The sequence below is a fragment of the Rhinoderma darwinii genome, chromosome 1 (assembly GCF_050947455.1).
Source record: "Rhinoderma darwinii isolate aRhiDar2 chromosome 1, aRhiDar2.hap1, whole genome shotgun sequence".
Lineage (NCBI taxonomy): Eukaryota > Metazoa > Chordata > Amphibia > Anura > Rhinodermatidae > Rhinoderma > Rhinoderma darwinii.
In genome coordinates, this window is record NC_134687.1 from 221347646 (window position 1) to 221364502 (window position 16857).

At 40.3% G+C, this 16857-nt stretch overlaps 1 protein-coding gene across 1 annotated transcript in view; it reads left to right on the forward strand.

Moving 5' to 3' along the window:
* Positions 1-16857, forward strand: part of DNAH6 (dynein axonemal heavy chain 6) — a 371264-nt gene that overhangs the window by 106891 nt on the left and 247516 nt on the right. The window contains exons 23-28 of the mRNA XM_075861785.1: positions 7004-7100; positions 9255-9450; positions 9576-9740; positions 12011-12124; positions 13868-13993; positions 15406-15561. Coding sequence (XP_075717900.1) covers positions 7004-7100; positions 9255-9450; positions 9576-9740; positions 12011-12124; positions 13868-13993; positions 15406-15561 — 854 coding nt within the window. The remainder of the gene's footprint in view (positions 1-7003; positions 7101-9254; positions 9451-9575; positions 9741-12010; positions 12125-13867; positions 13994-15405; positions 15562-16857) is intronic.

Genomic DNA, 16857 nt, shown 5'->3' on the forward strand with positions numbered 1-16857 from the left:
ATCTATGGGTATAGATAGCATTTTGAACCCACAGTTTTTTTTGCTAAATTTATTTGAATTAGTATGTGAAGATGAAAATCTACTTTTTTTGTGAAAAAACGTAAACATTTTACATTTTTACAAGGAATAAAGTAGAAAAAACACCCCAACATATGTAAAGCAATTTCTTACGATTATAGCAATACCCCATATGTGGTAATAAACTGCTGTTTGGACCCACAGCAAGGCTTAGAAGAGAAGGAGCACCATTTGGATTTTGGATTTCTGATTTTGCTGGAATAGTTTTCAGTGCCGTGTCACGTTTGCAATGCACTGGAGGGATGAAAACCGTGGAAACCCCCTAATAGTGACCCCATTTTGGAAACTACACCCCTCAAGGAATTTTTCTAGGGGTAAAGTTAGCATTTTGACCCCACAGTTGTTTTGCTGAAGTCATTGGAATTAGTCTGTAAAGGTAAAAATCTCTGTAAGAACTCAGAAATTTTTAATTTTTACAAGGAATAAAGGAGAAAAAGCACCCCAACATTTGTAAAACAATTTCTCCTGATTACGTAAATACCCCATATGTGGTAATAAACTGCTGTTTGGACCCACACCGGGGCTTAGAAGGGAAGGGGCACAATTTGGCTTTTGGAGCTCAAATTTAGCTGGAATAGTTTTTGGGTGTCATGTCGAATTTGCAAAGCCCCTGAGAGACCGAAACAGTGGAAGCCCCCAAAAGTAACCCCATTTTGGAAACTACACCACTTAAGGAATCTATCTAGGGGTATAGTGAGCATTTAGGCCCCACACGTCTTTTGCAGAATTTATTAGAATTAGACCGTGAAAATGAATATCAACATTATTTCCACTAAAATGTTTAATTTTTTCAATTTCACAAAGGATAAAGGAGAAAATGCACCCCAACATTTGTGAAGCAATTTCTCCCGAGTACGGCAATACCCCACATGTGGTCATAAATGTTTTTTCATTGGAAAATAATTAACCCTTTCCGGACTGATCCATGTTTTGCTTTTTCTTTTTCGTTTTTCCTCCCCCTTTCCGAGAGCCACAACTTCTTTATTTTTAAGTCAATAGAGTGGTGTTGGGCCTTATTTTTTTGCGGGACGAGCTGTAGTTTTTATTGGTACCATTTTTTGGTACGTAAGACTTTTTGAGCACTTTTTATTAAATTTTTGAAGGTGAAGGTGACCAAAAAAACTGCGATTTTGGCATTTAAAATTCTTTATTTTTCACGGTGTTCACCGTGCAAGTTCAATAATGGCATATTGTAATAGCTTGGACTTTTACGGACGCAGCAATACCAATTTTGTATATTTTTTTACATTACTTTAGAGATAAAATATGAAAAGGGTTTATTTTTGGACTTTAAATATTTATTTAATTTTTTCCACTAATAATAACTATTTACTTTTGTTTTTACATATTTTATTAGTCCCCATAGGAGACTTGAACCAGCAATCGTTAGATCACTGGTAGAATACACTGCAATACTAATGTATTGCAGTATATTGTCATTTTTACATGATCCTGTAACAGCGCGATCGCTGTTTCTGTCCGTTAGTCCCGGGTGTCAGCTGTAATACACAGCTGACACCCGCAGCGTATGGCACGGGCTCAGCGCGTGAGACGCTCCATATATCACCCCCACACCACGACATGTTATTAAGTCATGGTGCGCGAAGGGTTTAATGCGCAGGCGATGGTGGAAAGTGAAAATTACAATTTTCCACTGATGTGCCATTTTAGTGCACTATATGTTGTGCCCAGTTTGTGCCACAAATACCACAAATAAAATATTAACCGGGTTCTCCCGGGTATGGCGATGCCATATCGGTGGACGTAAATGGCTGTTTGGGCACGCTGTAGGGCTCAGAAGGGAGGGAGCGGCATTTGGCTTTTGGAGCGCAGATTTTGCTTGGTAGTAGCTCTGGCGTTTTGCTGGTATTTCAGTTTATAATGTGGGGGCAAATGTAGACTGGGCAGAGTACATCAGGGGCATAATAAGAGGGTATAATAATGGGGTAAATAAATAATAATCCGCAGATATGTGGCCAGTGTTGCACTTATATTATAAATGGCGCCAAATCTTATCCGCTTTTGGAACGCTCTGCACATTTTCCATCGCCATAATCTGGGAGCCGGAACTTTTTTTATTTTTTCACCACCGGAGCTGCGTGAGGGCTTATTTGTTGCGGGACAATCTGTAATTTTCATTGGTACCATTTTGGGGTACATGCGATTTTGTTGATCACTTTTTATTCCATTTTTCGGCAAGCATGGTGACAAAAACCATCAATTCTGACAATCATTTTTATTTATTTTTTACAGCGTTCACCCTGGGCTATAAATGACCATTATATTTTATTCTGCGGGTCGGTACGATAACGGCGATACCATATGTATATAGTTTTTTTTTATGTTTTGCAGCGTTTGCGCAATAAAATAACTTATTTATAAAATAAATTATTTTTTGTGTCACCATATTCGGAGAGCCATAAGTTTTTTATTTTTCAGTCAAAAAAGCTGTGTAAGGGCTTGTTTTTTGCGGGATGGGTTGTAGTTTGTATCGGTACAATTTTGGCGTACATGCGACTTTTTGATCACTTTTTATTGTATATTTTGGGAGGGGTGGTGACCAAAAAATAGTGATTCTCGCTTTGTTTTTCATTTTTTTTTTTTTGCGGTGTTCACTGTGCGGGAAGAATAATATTATAGTTTTATAGTTGGGGTCGTTACGAACGCGGTGATACCAAATATGTGTACTTTTTTTTACGTGTTCATTTTTTTTCCTATAATAAAATACTTATTATAGGAAAAAAAGCAGTTCATGTTTATGTCACGTCCTGGCTGGAGGTAATGTATATTCACTGTCAGGACACTGTTTTTGTGTATGTGGCTGCACATAGCGATATAGCTATATCGCTATGTGCTGTGTAAATGAATGGAGAGAAGTGTATGACGCTGATTGGTCACTGATTGGTCAGCGTCATACATTTCTCTCCACAACGCCCACTTGGCCAAAAAGTTAAACACGCCCAGTTGTCCATTAAGAAAGTCATTAGCATAAAGCTAAAATAGGTCATAATTCCGTAAAAAATTATCGTTTTTCTAAATAAAAAACACTGCTGTAATGTACATTACAGCGCTGATCACATTATGTACAAGATAGGGCACTTATAATGTGGTGACAGAGCCTCTTTAACTCCTTAATGACCACCCACCGTCTTTTGACGGCAGGCGGTGCATGTGCTTAGTCTACAGCGACGTCTTTTGGCGTCGCTGTAGAAGAGGCTGATGAGCGCTCATCCACTAAGCAGGAGCTGTAACTTACAGCTCCTGATCTTAGAGCAGCCTGCTGAATACAGCTGGGGTCGGAAAACATTCTAACTCTTTAACATCTATGTGCTGCCCTAACAGCAGCCTGTGTCAAAGTGACACGGTATAATGTATTAGCATAAAGGAGTATGCTAATACATTACAAGTAAAAAATAAAGTTATGAATAAAGTTATCCCTTAACCCCTTTAGGACACAGCCTGTTTTGGCCTTGTGGACACAGCCTATTTTTTCAAATCTGACATGTGTCACTTTATGTGGTAATAACTCCGGAATGCTTTTACCTATCCAAGCGATTCTGAGATTGTTTTCTCGTGACATATTGTACTTTATGTTAGTGAAAAAATTTGGTCGATAAATTCAATATTTATTTGTGAAAAACTTCAAATTTTAGCAAAAATTTGCAAAAATTTGCATTTTTCTAAATTTAAATGTATTTGCTTGTGAAACAGATAGTAATACCACACAAAATAGTTACTAGTTAACATCCCCTATATGTCTACTTTATGTTTGCATCATTTTTTTTCACGTACTTTTATTTTTCTAGGACGTTACAAGGCTTAGAACTTTAGCAGCAATTTCTCATATTTTCAATAAAATTTCAAAAGGCTATTTTTTCAGGGACCAGTTCAGTTCTGAAGTGGCTTTGAGGGCCTTATATATTAGAAAGTCCCCATAAATCACCCCATTTTGAAAACTGCACCCCTCAAGGTATTCAAAACCACATTCAGAAAATATTTTAACCCTTTAGGCGTTTCACAGGAATTAAGGCAAAGTAGAGGTGAAATTTACAAATTTCATTTTTTTTGCCGAAATTCATTTGTAATAAAAAAAAATCTGTAACACAGAAGGTTTTACCAGGGAAACGCAACTCAATATTTATTGCCCAGATTCTGCAGATTTTAGAAATATCCAACATGTGGCCCTAGTGTCCTAATGGACTGAAACACAGGCCTCAGAAGCAAAGGAGCAGCTAGTGGATTTCGGGGCCTCCTTTTTTTAGGAATATATTTTAGGCACCATGTCAGGTTTGAGGCGGTCTTGTGGTACCTAAACAGCCGAAACCCCTCCAAAGTGACCCCATTTTGGAAACTACACCCCTCAAGGCATTTTTCTAGGGGTATAGATAGCATATTGACCCCACAGTTTTTTTGCAGAATTTAGTGGAATTAGTCTGTGAAGATGAAAATCACCTATTTTTCTGTGGAAACATAGAATTTTTTCATTTTTACAAGGAATAAAGGAGAAAAAGCACCCCAAAATTTGTAAAGCAATTACTCCCGATTACGGCAATACCCCATATGTGGTCGTAAACTGATGTTTGGACCCACAGCAGGGCTCAGGAGGGAAGGAGCGCCTTTTGGATTTTGGAGCGCAGATTTTGCTGGATTGGTTTTCAGTGCCATGTCGGGTTTGCAACGCCCCGGAGGGACCAAAACAGTGTAAACCCCCCAAAAGTGACCCCATTTTGGAATCTACACCCCTCAAGGAATTTTTCTAGGGGTATAGTGAGATTTTGGCCCCTCAGGATCTTTTTTAGAGCTAAGGTGACCAAAAAACAGCGATTTTGGCGCTTTAAATTCTTTATTTATTACAGCGTTCACCGTGCGCAATAAATTACGTTTTAATTTATTCTGCCGGTCGGTACGATTATGGCGATACCATATGTGTATAGATTTTTTTACGTTTTGCAGCGTTTGCACAATAAAATTAAGTTTCTATAAAATAATTTATTTTCTGGGACACGCTATTTTGAGCCGTAACGTTTTTATTTTTTCGTCAAAAAAGCTGTGGGAGGTCTTGTTTTTTGCGGGACGGGTTGTAGTTTTTATTGGTACCATTTTGGGGTAAATGCGACTTTTTGATCACTTTTTATTCTATATCTTGGGAGGGGTGGTGACCAAAAAATAGCGATGCTGACAGTTTTCCGTTTATTTTGTTTGCGGCGTTCACCGTGCGGAAAAATTAACATTATAGTTTCATAGATTGGGTCGTTACGAACGCGGCGATACCAAATATGTGTACTTTTTTTTTAACGTTTTCATTTTTTCCCTATAATAAATGACTTATTATAGGAAAACAAAACCTTTTATTTTTACACTTTTATAAAACATTTTTATTAACTTTTTTTTACTTTTTACACTTTATATTTTTGTTTATTAACTTTTCTTTTACTTTTTACACTTTCTTTTTTGACCTGCAGCTCTGATCGCTGCTAGAATACATTACACTACCTAGGTAGTGTAATGTATTCCAACTGTCATTGTGACGTCACAGTCACTCTGACAGTTGGTCTACGAGGATCAACAGAGGCTGATCCTCATAGGCTGACATACATGGCAGACCTGGGGGCCGTTGTCTGGCCCCCGGGTGCCATCACAAGCATCAGAAGCCCCCACGATTGCATGGGGGCTGCTGATGCGCTACAAACCCGCTACATGCGGAGATCGCAATCGAGCCCCGCATGTAACGGGTTAATTGCCGAAATCAGCGGCGATGAGCCGCTGATCGGCAACACTGGAGAGTGTCAGCTGTCGGGGACAGCTGATCTCCAAGTTCCCGATGCACACTGTCGCCGACAGTGTGCATCGGGAACGGCACAGTGACTTTCTGTCACTCTGACAGGAAGCCTATCAGGACCAGCCGAAGGTTGGTCCTGATGGGCTTCTGTCCATGGCAGACCCGGAAGCCATTGTTTGGCTTCCGTTTGCCATACTAACTATCGGCAGACCCCGCGATTTCGGACGGGGGTCTGCCGATATGTTAGAAACCCCTAAAATTCGGCGATTGCACCCGATCGCCGAATTTAAGGGGTTAATGCGCCGAAATCAGCGGCAAAGGACCGCTGGCCGGCAAGAGGGGAGTGTCAGCTGTCGGCGACAGCTGACCTCCTGGTTCCCGGTGCACACTGTCGCCGACAGTGTGCACCGGGATTAACTCAGTAACTGTACGTCCTCGTGCGGGAAGTAACTTCCCGCAACGACGTACAGTTACGTCCTGGTGCGGGTAGGGGTTAATGGGATTAAAAAAGAAGTAACAAAAATAAATTTAAAAAATGTCCCAAAAAAAGTGTCATTATTTTGCATAAAATATATTTTTTGCATTACATAAAAAAACGACACATATTAGGTATCTACACGACCGTAATAACCTAAAGAATTAATTTAACAGGTTATTTAGTGTGAAACATGAACAGGATAAAAAATAAACAAGAAAAACAATGCAGAGAATTGCTTTTTCCTATATTCACACCGTAAATATAATTTTTTTTTCTACCCCCAAATGCGAAAAAAATATACGAATTCTCCCGCATAAAACAAGGCCTCATACAGCCACGTTAATGAAAAAATAGTTATGGCTGCTGAAATGCAGAGAGGCAAAAACAGAAAAATGTATTCTGCTCATTAAGGCCTTTTAAGGCACGGTCATTAAGGGGTTAATATAATACTTTGCTATGGTTGATAACACAGCATACCAATAGGCACTATAAACATTTTTGCAACTTTAACAAACATTTCCCAATGGGGTTTGAAGTTTATTTTCTTGCCTGTTTTGTAAATCCTTTGCACACATTGAGGTTATAGCAGTCATTGTATTATTTTTTTCTCTAGTGGATCTTGAGTTAGTAGATATGTTTTAATTAATGTAATGTTCCTTCCTGTTCAGGTCTCCTGGAGACATTTCAGAATAACAATGCACTGCTTGATCAAATTCAGAAATGCCTGGAGGCTTACTTGGAATCCAAACGCGTTGTGTTTCCAAGGTCCGTAATATATAACCAACTTTATTAGTTAGGCAGTCGGTTCTACTGTTCTACTGTTTTGTATTGATTTTACTACTTTAAATTACAACCCTTGACAATAAATAAGATGGACATAATAAAAGAACAGTTAAGGAAATATAAACTTTTTACATAATATAATAGCATTGAGCAATCTCTTTACTTTACAATAATTTTTCATAAGTCTTCAATGTTATGTATGAGTGCTATGTATAAAAACCTTCCCCAATAATGAGGTTCACAAGTGGTGTGGGCATAGGCGATGCAAAGGCGGCTTTCTCTATATATATATATTTGACAGTGTGGATCAAAAAATGCACATGAAAGTTGTCCTCTCGGAGGCAATCTTAACTGATGAATTAAAAGGGTTTTCAACTCTTAGTCATATTGGTAGGATATGCCCTAATTTGCTAATCGTGGAGGTCTGACTCCTTCGAATCCCAAATTAAGAATAAAGAGGGCAAGATCCATTCAGTATTTCCTTTGCTCAGTGCCACTCCTGTCCAGGTGCCGTGCTGAGATTCATATCCCTTTTTATATATTTGTTTATTTTTTTTAATGACAAAATCTTTTTTACGATGCTATATTCAGTTCAGTTCTGGACCCTGGATGCCCTGGAGTTGGAAGAAATACAAAGAAGAGCAACTAAACTAATAAGGGGCATGGTAAATCTAAGTTATGAGGAAAGATTAAAAATATAAAATGCCCCATATATAAAAACTATGGTAAAGACCTGTTCCATATAAAATCTCCTCAAAAGACAAGGGGGCACCTTATCCGCCTGGAGAAAAAAGGTTCAATCTCCAGAGGCGACAAGCCTTCTTTTTCTTTTTTTTTTCTTTTTTTAAGCCAAAAGTAATAAAACAAAGTTCTACAGTTTTAACCCATATTCCTTTCCTTTCTTCCATCCCTTGGTTGAATTTAATGGACATATGTCTTTTTTTAACTGTACTTTGCAACTATGGATTGTAAAGTACCCTTTGGCATTGTACTGTGGAGCTGCTGGGACTATGTGTGCCTCCGTATGATGTTTCATCAGGTGCAATGTGTTGGAGATGTTCCCCGCTTGAAGCAATACTTCCAGGTGAAGATACTTCTATAATACGGCATGCGATGGAGGCATTTAGTGGTGCAGTAAGGCCTCATGCACCTCTATGGGCCCCTTATCATGGCTCCATACTACACAGAGCCTTAATACAGCTGTGCTTAAAGAGGCTCTGTCACCAGATTTTGCAACCCCTATCTCCTATTGCAGCAGATAGGCGCTGCAATGTAGATTACAGTAACGGTTTTATTTTTAAAAAACGAGCATTTTTGGCCAAGTTATGACCATTTTTTTATTTATGCAAATGAGGCTTGCAAAAGTACAACTGGGCGTGTTGAAAAGTAAAAATACAAGTGGGCGTGTATTATGTGCATACATCGGGGCGTTTTTACTACTTTTACTAGCTGGGCGTTCTGACGAGAAGTATCATCCACTTCTCTTCAGAACGCCCAGCTTCTGGCAGTGCAGACACAGCCGTGTTCTCGAGAGATCACGCTGTGACGTCACTTCCCCAGGTCCTGCATCGTGTCAGACGAGCGAGGACACATCGGCACCAGAGGCTACAGATGATTCTGCAGCAGCATCGGCGTTTGCAGGTAAATCGATGTAGCTACTTACCTGCAAACGTTGATGCTGCTGCAGAATCAACTGTAGCCTCTGGTGCTGATGTGGCCGACACGATGCAGGACCTGTGAGTGACGTCACAGATCTGCACTGCTAGAAGCTGGGCGTTCTGAAGAGAAGTGGATGATACTTCTCATCAGAACGCCCAGCTAGTAAAAGTAGTAAAAACGCCCCGATGTACGCACATAATACACGCCCAGTTGTACTTTTACTTTTCAACACGCCCAGTTGTACTTTTGCAAGCCTCATTTGCATAAATACAAAAATGGCCATAACTTGGCCAAAAATGCTCGTTTTTTAAAAATAAAAACGTTACTGTAATCTACATTGCAGCGCCGATCTGCTGCAATAGCAGATAGGGGTTGCAAAATCTGGTGACAGAGCCTCTTTAAGGTCTAAAGTTCAGAAATAGAATGCACCTGTGTCAATTGCACTGTTCTTGGTAACATGTCTAATATTTTGAACAGATTTTACTTCCTATCCAATGATGAACTGTTGGAAATACTTGCTCAGACGCGCAATCCTCAAGCGGTGCAGCCTCATCTACGAAAGTGCTTTGACTCAATTGCTAAACTTGAGTTTGCTACTGTGACTTCCGAAGGAGATCAGGAGAAAGTTTTCACAAATGATATCCTGGCCATGTTATCACCTGAAGGAGAGAGGGTAATGCTGATGATTTTGTATCTGACAACTCATCTTATCTTCTGTGTGACCATTATTCATATACACGTATTTGTTTTTACTTTGTGCTGACCATTACAATGTGCACTTGTACTGTTTTTCTCTAGGTGAGCTTGGGTAAAGGCTTGAAAGCAAGAGGTAATGTTGAGGACTGGCTGGGCAAGGTGGAAGAAGCAATGTACAGTTCTCTGAGACGCCTCAGCAAAGCTGCAATTGCTGATTACCAAAATAAAAGCAGAGTAGAATGGGTAGTAGCCGGACATTCTTCTCAGGTAATATTCTTTTAAAATATAAGCCTACTATTATAGAAGTAGGAAGAGAAAGACATTCAGTAGACCTTTTTGCTGGGGTTTCATTGTGTTTTAAGGATGAATAAATTCAAAAAGATGTTCATATATTACTATAAACCTTAAATATATGGTTTAGTGTTGTTCTGACAGTTCAGCTGTGGATAGTCTTGACAAAACATGATATAAATGGATCTCTAAATGGATCTGACAGGGACCCAAAAGTTGTACTAGGCTCATTAATAACTAGAACTATAAGGGCTCATTCAGACGAGCGTGTATCTCGTCTGTGTGACGGCCGTTAAAATGACGGCCGTCACACGGCTCATGTATTTCAATGGGGCCGTCACACGGACTCATGTATTTCAACAGAGCGTGTGAAGGGTCCGTGAAACAATAGGACATGTCCTATTTTCCAGCGTGTCACGCATGCCTTCGTAGACTCTAGTCTATGGGGGATCCGTGACAACGCGTCCCGCACAGGTGAACCTCGGGCGTGAAAAACTGCAGTTTTTCACGTCTGAGGTTAGCTACGCTCATCTAAATGTAACCTTATGAATAAACTTTCGGAATTAACCACAAACTAAATGACAAGTATGGTATATGTGCTTAAAGAGGACCTGTCATGTTTTGTTTTGAAACACATACCTCCCATTATTCCTGGCGTCCTTTTGATTTCAGCCCTCATTTTTTTTTTTTGCCCTCCCGTTGTCCCATTACAGGGCCCTGCTCCGCTTGTTGCCTTTTATGCTAATTTTAAATGGAGGTATAGAGAGGAGGAGACAGCATCTCTCAGTAGGCGTTGCCTCCTCCATCACTGTGAGGCTTTCTGCACTGATTGGACAACATCACAGTGATGCAGGAGGCAACGCCTACTGAGGAGAGATGAGATCTCCTCCCCTTTGTGCCTTTACTCAAAATTAGCATACTAGGTGCCAAGCGGAGCAGGGGCTGTAGCAGGACAACGGGAGGGCCAAAAAAAATAAAAATGACAGCGCTGGAATCGAGAGGATGCCAGAAATTAGGGGAGGTATGTGGTTTAAAAAAACCAAAAAAAAAAAAAACCATGAAGGTTCTCTTTAATAAGGAACCCCCATCTATTGGCTAAACCTACTTTATGAAGATAGAAAGCAGAACACTTAAAAACAATGGATACCATGGCTGTCCATTAATTCCAGAGCGATTTCTCTAAAGTTTTATTTTCCATGCACTTGCACTGTGGGGAAAATTTAAGGGAACTTGTCACATTGAGCATGCTTCCGATCTGTTGGCAGCAAATTATAGAGCAGGAGGAGCTAAGTAGATTAATTTCTAGTTTTCTGGGAAAGATTCAGTATAATTTGTAATTTATTGATCTGAATCTCTTATCATTCTAGGCTTAGTAGTACAGTGCACGGTCCTACCCAGTGATTGACAGTCTTATCTGTATAAGCATGCATGCAGAGATAGCTGTCAAGTAGGGACGACCTACTGGGCTCTACTGCAATGTTTTCCAAAAAAACAACTATATATCAATCTATTCAGCTCATCCTGCACTATTACATGATGCTTGCAGATAGGGCAGCATGCTCAACATGACAGGTTCTTTTTAACATCAACACTGCAAGTTGCCAATAGTAAAGTGCTAGTGAAAGGAGGGGCTTTCAACTTCTTACAGTTGCAGAAAGGGGTGCCCAAAATATGATAATGGGTTCTATTAACTTAATGGACTCTCTAAATAACAATGATGTCAATTTGCTGTAGTATGACATTGCATCTTGGTTTTATTCTAGTAAAAATGGGGTTTTCTTTTTTTTATTGGTGCCGGTCTTTGGTGTTTCATTGTATTCCGAATGACATTGCAGCAGATAATTTCATCTTATTCAGGGTTAAAAGATAATCTGTAATAGACAACTCTCCTCCCCACCTTCTCTTACTTTCTTCCAATTTTCTACTTTTTTCTCATTCCTCTACCCTGAATTCTCATAAGATGCTCCCATGCTGTAAATTGTAACAATATAATACATTTTCTCATTGGCCAAGGGACTGTCAGTCTGATACTGTACTATTCAGTCAGTTCCTTATCTCATAGTCGTTGACTGTAAAACACTTATCCTGGTTTGATATTTTTGTTTTTTTGTAAAATATTATCCTGTATTATCTACTACCTGAAATTAGTGTTTAGGATTTTGTAAAAAAGTATTAATATACTAAGATATTTTGTAATATAGTAAAGGTCTTTATGACTCTATGGATGTCTATTATTTTTTCTTTAGGTGGTGTTGACAATTTCTCAGCTCATGTGGTGCAGAGATCTAACTCATTGCCTTGAAGGAGAAGCAGAGGAAAATCTGAATTCTTTGGCGGAGTTTGAAAAAGTTAATTTTGAGGTATGTTATTTGTTAAAGGAAGATTACAAGGTATAAATAGTGAGAAACGTAGATAAAGGAATTTTGTGGGTACATTAACAGTGGTAAATAACTACATCAGATTTTACTGAAACTCTCATTGTACAAATTTGGTTCCTGATTGCTAATCTTCGAAGGGAAGGAGGAGCAGTGATTGTTTAAAGGGAATGTGTCGCTAGAAATTTTTTTTTTTTTTTTTTAGTTAAACAGTTAGTGTATAGGTGATTAAACATTGTTCTAATTTTTTTAATTTTTTCACAAGTCAGGAAATATTATAAATTAGATTCTAATTTATAATATTTCCCAGCGCTGGTCAGTAGATGGAGCAATTCCCAAAATTGCAGCATTGCATGTGGTAAAGCAACCACATTGCTTTATGCTGCAAAATTTGAGAAAACTCACTCGCTCTAGTGAGCTCTCAGAATCCCCCCTCCTTTATCCTGGCTAGTGCAGGGATAAACGAGGGGATTGAACAGTCAAACCTCCTACACTGTGTGTCGCCATTTTTTGAGCTAACACACAGTGTAGAAGGTTAACATACAGTAGTAATCACACAGTAAAACACGTACATACACAGACCTAACTTACCTGCTCCTGCCGCCGCCGCTCCCTCCAGTCCGTCCGCTCCGTCTGCTACCTCCGCTCCAAGTGCACAAGTCCGGAAGCCGCGACCGGAAGTAGTAATCTTACTGTCCGGCCGTGACTTCCAGTCCACAAGAAAATGGCGCCGGACGTCGCACAGTTCAATTTGGACTGTGTGGGAGCTGTGTGGGACTGTGTTCCCACACAGACGGGGTACAGCATAGTGGATGGAACGGGCCCCGTTCGCATTCACTATAGGACTGTATGTGCCATATTCCATGTCTGTATGTGTCGTTAATCGACACATACAGAGATGGAAAAAAAAATGGCAGCCCCCATGGACAAGAAAAAGTGAAAAAATAAAAAAAAGTAAAACACAAACACACAAATAAATAAAAAAATGTTTAATAAAACACTAAAAGCAAATTGATCTAAAAAAAATTTTTTTGTGACACTGGTCCTTTAAATATACCATTTGGAAGTGATCAAATACATATTTTGGCTTAAAGGGGTTGTCTAGGCATGGGGCGGTTTATCATGCTGATGATGTTTCCACCAGATAGGTCATCAGTTTATGATCGGTGGGGGCCCGATGCCCGGACCCTTCACCGATCAGCTGCTCCGGCTGTCTCCGGGCACTGAATGTCTGTGCCAGAAGCAGATGGCTCTGATCACAGTGTAGCGTCCATGCTGCAGTACTGCAGCTCTGCTCCTATTCAAGTGAATAGGAGCAGAGTTGTAGTACTGCAGCACGGCCGCTATACAGTGTACAGGGCCATCTGCTTCCGACACTGGCCACTGCACAACATCTGATGCCCTGAGGCAGCCAAAACAGCTGATCGGTGTGTGGTCTGGGTGTTGGACCCCCACCGATCATATACTGATGACCTATCCTGTGGATAGGTCTTCAGTATGAAAAACCGCCCCGTGCCTGGACAACCCCTCTAAGCATAAACCATAACTATTTATAAAGTAGAATTCAAATAATCCAGCATCCTTGGGACTGTCAAGTATTAGAAATTCCAAACTTTTGGAAGGTTGGATATACATACACACATTTGCTTATACGTACATAGACATACTGCTGGTGCATAACTATCTAATGGTTTTACTGTTTTTGTAATATCTATCTTTTTCACTCAGAGATTGAATGCATTAGCTGGGCTTGTCCGAGGGCAACTTCCTGCTTTGCATAGAAACATCATAACAGCTTTGATAACCATTGATGTACATGCAAGGGATATCGTTAGTGACCTTGTAAAGGACCAGGTAACCTTTCTTTTTTGTGATTTGCATTTAGTCAAATTAGTTAGTTAGTTAGTTAGTTAGTTAGTTAGACCACTGAAAACTTTTACTGCAGTTAAAGGGGTTATCCGCTTTCAGCAAATAAATTGTATTTTTTTTGTATATAAAAAGTTATACAATATCTCACGGTTTTAAAGATTTTTGCTTGCTGTCATAGCAACATTCATTGTTTAATTCCGGTGGATAAAATTCTGTCCATGGTCATGTGATGGACACAGGTGCTCAGCTGGAAGACACAGCTCTAATACCCATGTCACGATCTGTGGGTATGTGGACCCACTAGTTCACACCGCCGTAGCGGGGTAGCAGCTGGCCAAACAGTGTACCAAGTCAATATAAAGTCAGAGCACAAGGGTACCTTTAATAGTCCAGACAGTAGCAACGGCTAGGCACATATGGGACATTGGCGGCAGGTGATGCAAAACATGGCAGCTGATACCAGAGGTAGTCAGCAGGCGTAGTAGATGGCACAACACGACTCCAACACTAGAGATGGCAAGGGAACAAATACAGCACGGGATACAGGATACAGGTAGCAGGGCACGTGAACACAGGGAACAGGATAAGACTAAGGGACCATTTGCAAGACTAACAGAGGAATACAAACAATGTTCAGGCCAGGAGTGAAAGGTCAGAGCACTTCTTATAGTCCAGGGTGATCATGGGCTAATTAGTGATGTTTTACATGTGCATGTACTGGCCCTTTAAGACCGGGCACAAGCGTGCGCGCCCGCACCCTACGGGACACAGCAGAGTAGAGTGGAAGTGAGCGCTGGCGTCTCACCAGACCATGGCTGCGGCCGTCGAGGGGTGAGCAATCCCGGTGGTCCGCGGCCATGGATGCTACAACCCATACTGTAACGAGTCATGCACCTGTTTATCCATCACATGACCAGGACAGATTTCTATCCTCTGGAAGTAAAGAATTATGGTTCCCTTCAAAAGACAACAAGCAGAGATCTTGACAACCTTGAGGAATCTGTTCAGAAAGTATATTGGAAAGTTGTATAACTTTAAGTTATACAAAGAATAACATTTATTTGCTGAAACCGAACAATCACTGTAATTCCAGTATGCTTCTCATTTTGGTTGAGGTGCTAGTAGAAACTGATGATTGATTCTGTGTCAAAGTATATTTAATAAATGAATAGTCAGTTAGTGGAAATCATGTCTACAACTCCTTATTACAGAGCAGCAGGGACTCTGTGTGCCTCCAGACACCTCTGTCTTGTGCATGAGGCCTAAGAAGAAGCTGAATAGTACTGAACCCTATTGGAAAAACCAAATTATTACTAATATGTTTATACAATTTTCTATGTAGAATATATATAAATTAGCAGAAACATAAATGTTTACATTTGTTTTTTCCCATTTAGGTTAACAGCATTGACAGTTTTGAGTGGCAGAGACAACTGCGCTATTATTGGGACCTAGATCTTGACAATTGTGTGGCCCGGATGGCTTTATCGCAGTACACATATGCTTATGAGTATCTTGGTGCTTGTCCTCGACTTGTGATTACTCCTCTAACTGTAAGAATATTTCCTATTTTGTGAAGGGCTGTAATTTACAGATACAAAACATTTATATACGATCACCTGGATTTGGGGATTTTCTGCCATTCTTCTCTGCCGATTCTCTCAAACTCTATCAAGTTGGATGGGGACCGTCGATAGACAGCCATTTTCAGGTCTCTCCAGAGATGTTCCATTGGGTTCAAGTCAGGGCTCTGACTGGGCCACTCAGGGACATTCACAAAGTTTTCCCTAAGCAACTCCTGTGTTGTCTTGGCTGTGTGCTTAGGGTTATTGTGTTTCTGGAAGTTGAACCTTCAGTCCAGTCTGAGCAGTTTGGATAAGGTTTTCATTAATATCTTTGCTCAATTCATCTTTCCCTCAACCCTGACCAGTCTCCCTGTCCCAACCGCTAAAAAACACCCCCACAGCATGATGCTGCCACCACAATGCTTCACTGTAGGGACGGTATTGGGCAGTTGATGAACAGTGCCTGGTTTCCTCCAGATATGATGCTTAGAATTTAGGCCAAAAAGTTCAATCCTGGTTTCATTAGACCACAGAATCTTGTTTCTCATAGTCTGAGAGTCCTTTAGGTCCTTTTTTTGCAAACTCCAGGCGGGTTTCATGTCTCTTTTACTAAGGAGAGGGTTCTTTCTGGCCACTTTGCCATAAAGCCCAGATTGGTGGAGTTCTGCAGTGATGGTTGACCTCCTGGAAGTTTCTCCCATCTGCCCACAGGATCTTTGGAGTGACCATTGGGTTCTTGGTCACCTCCCTTACCAAGGCACATCTCCCCCGATTACTTAATTTGGTGAGGTGGCCAGCTCTAGGAGTCCTGGTTATTCCAAACTTCTTCCATTTAAGAATTATGGAGGCCACTGTACAGGCCCTTGGGAACTTTCGGTGCAACACAAATTTTTTTTGTACCCTTCTCCTGATCTGTGCCTCCACACAATCCTGTATCTGAACTCTACAGGCAGTTCTTTCCTCCTCTTGGCATGTTGTTTGCTCTGATATGCATTGTCAGCTGTGAGACCTTATATAGACAGGGGTGTGTCTTTCCAAATCATATCCAATCAGAAGAATTTACCACAGCTGGACTTCAATTAAGGTGTGGAAACATTTCAAAGATGGTCTAGAGAAATCGGAGGCCCCCAGGGCTACATTTCAAGTGTCATAGCAAAGGGTCTGAATACTTATGTCCATGCGAAATTTGAGTGTTTCATTTTTATTAAATTTGCGAAAATGTCTAAAATTCTGTCTGCATTTTGTCATTATGGGGTATTGAGCGCAGAATGATGGCAAATTTTT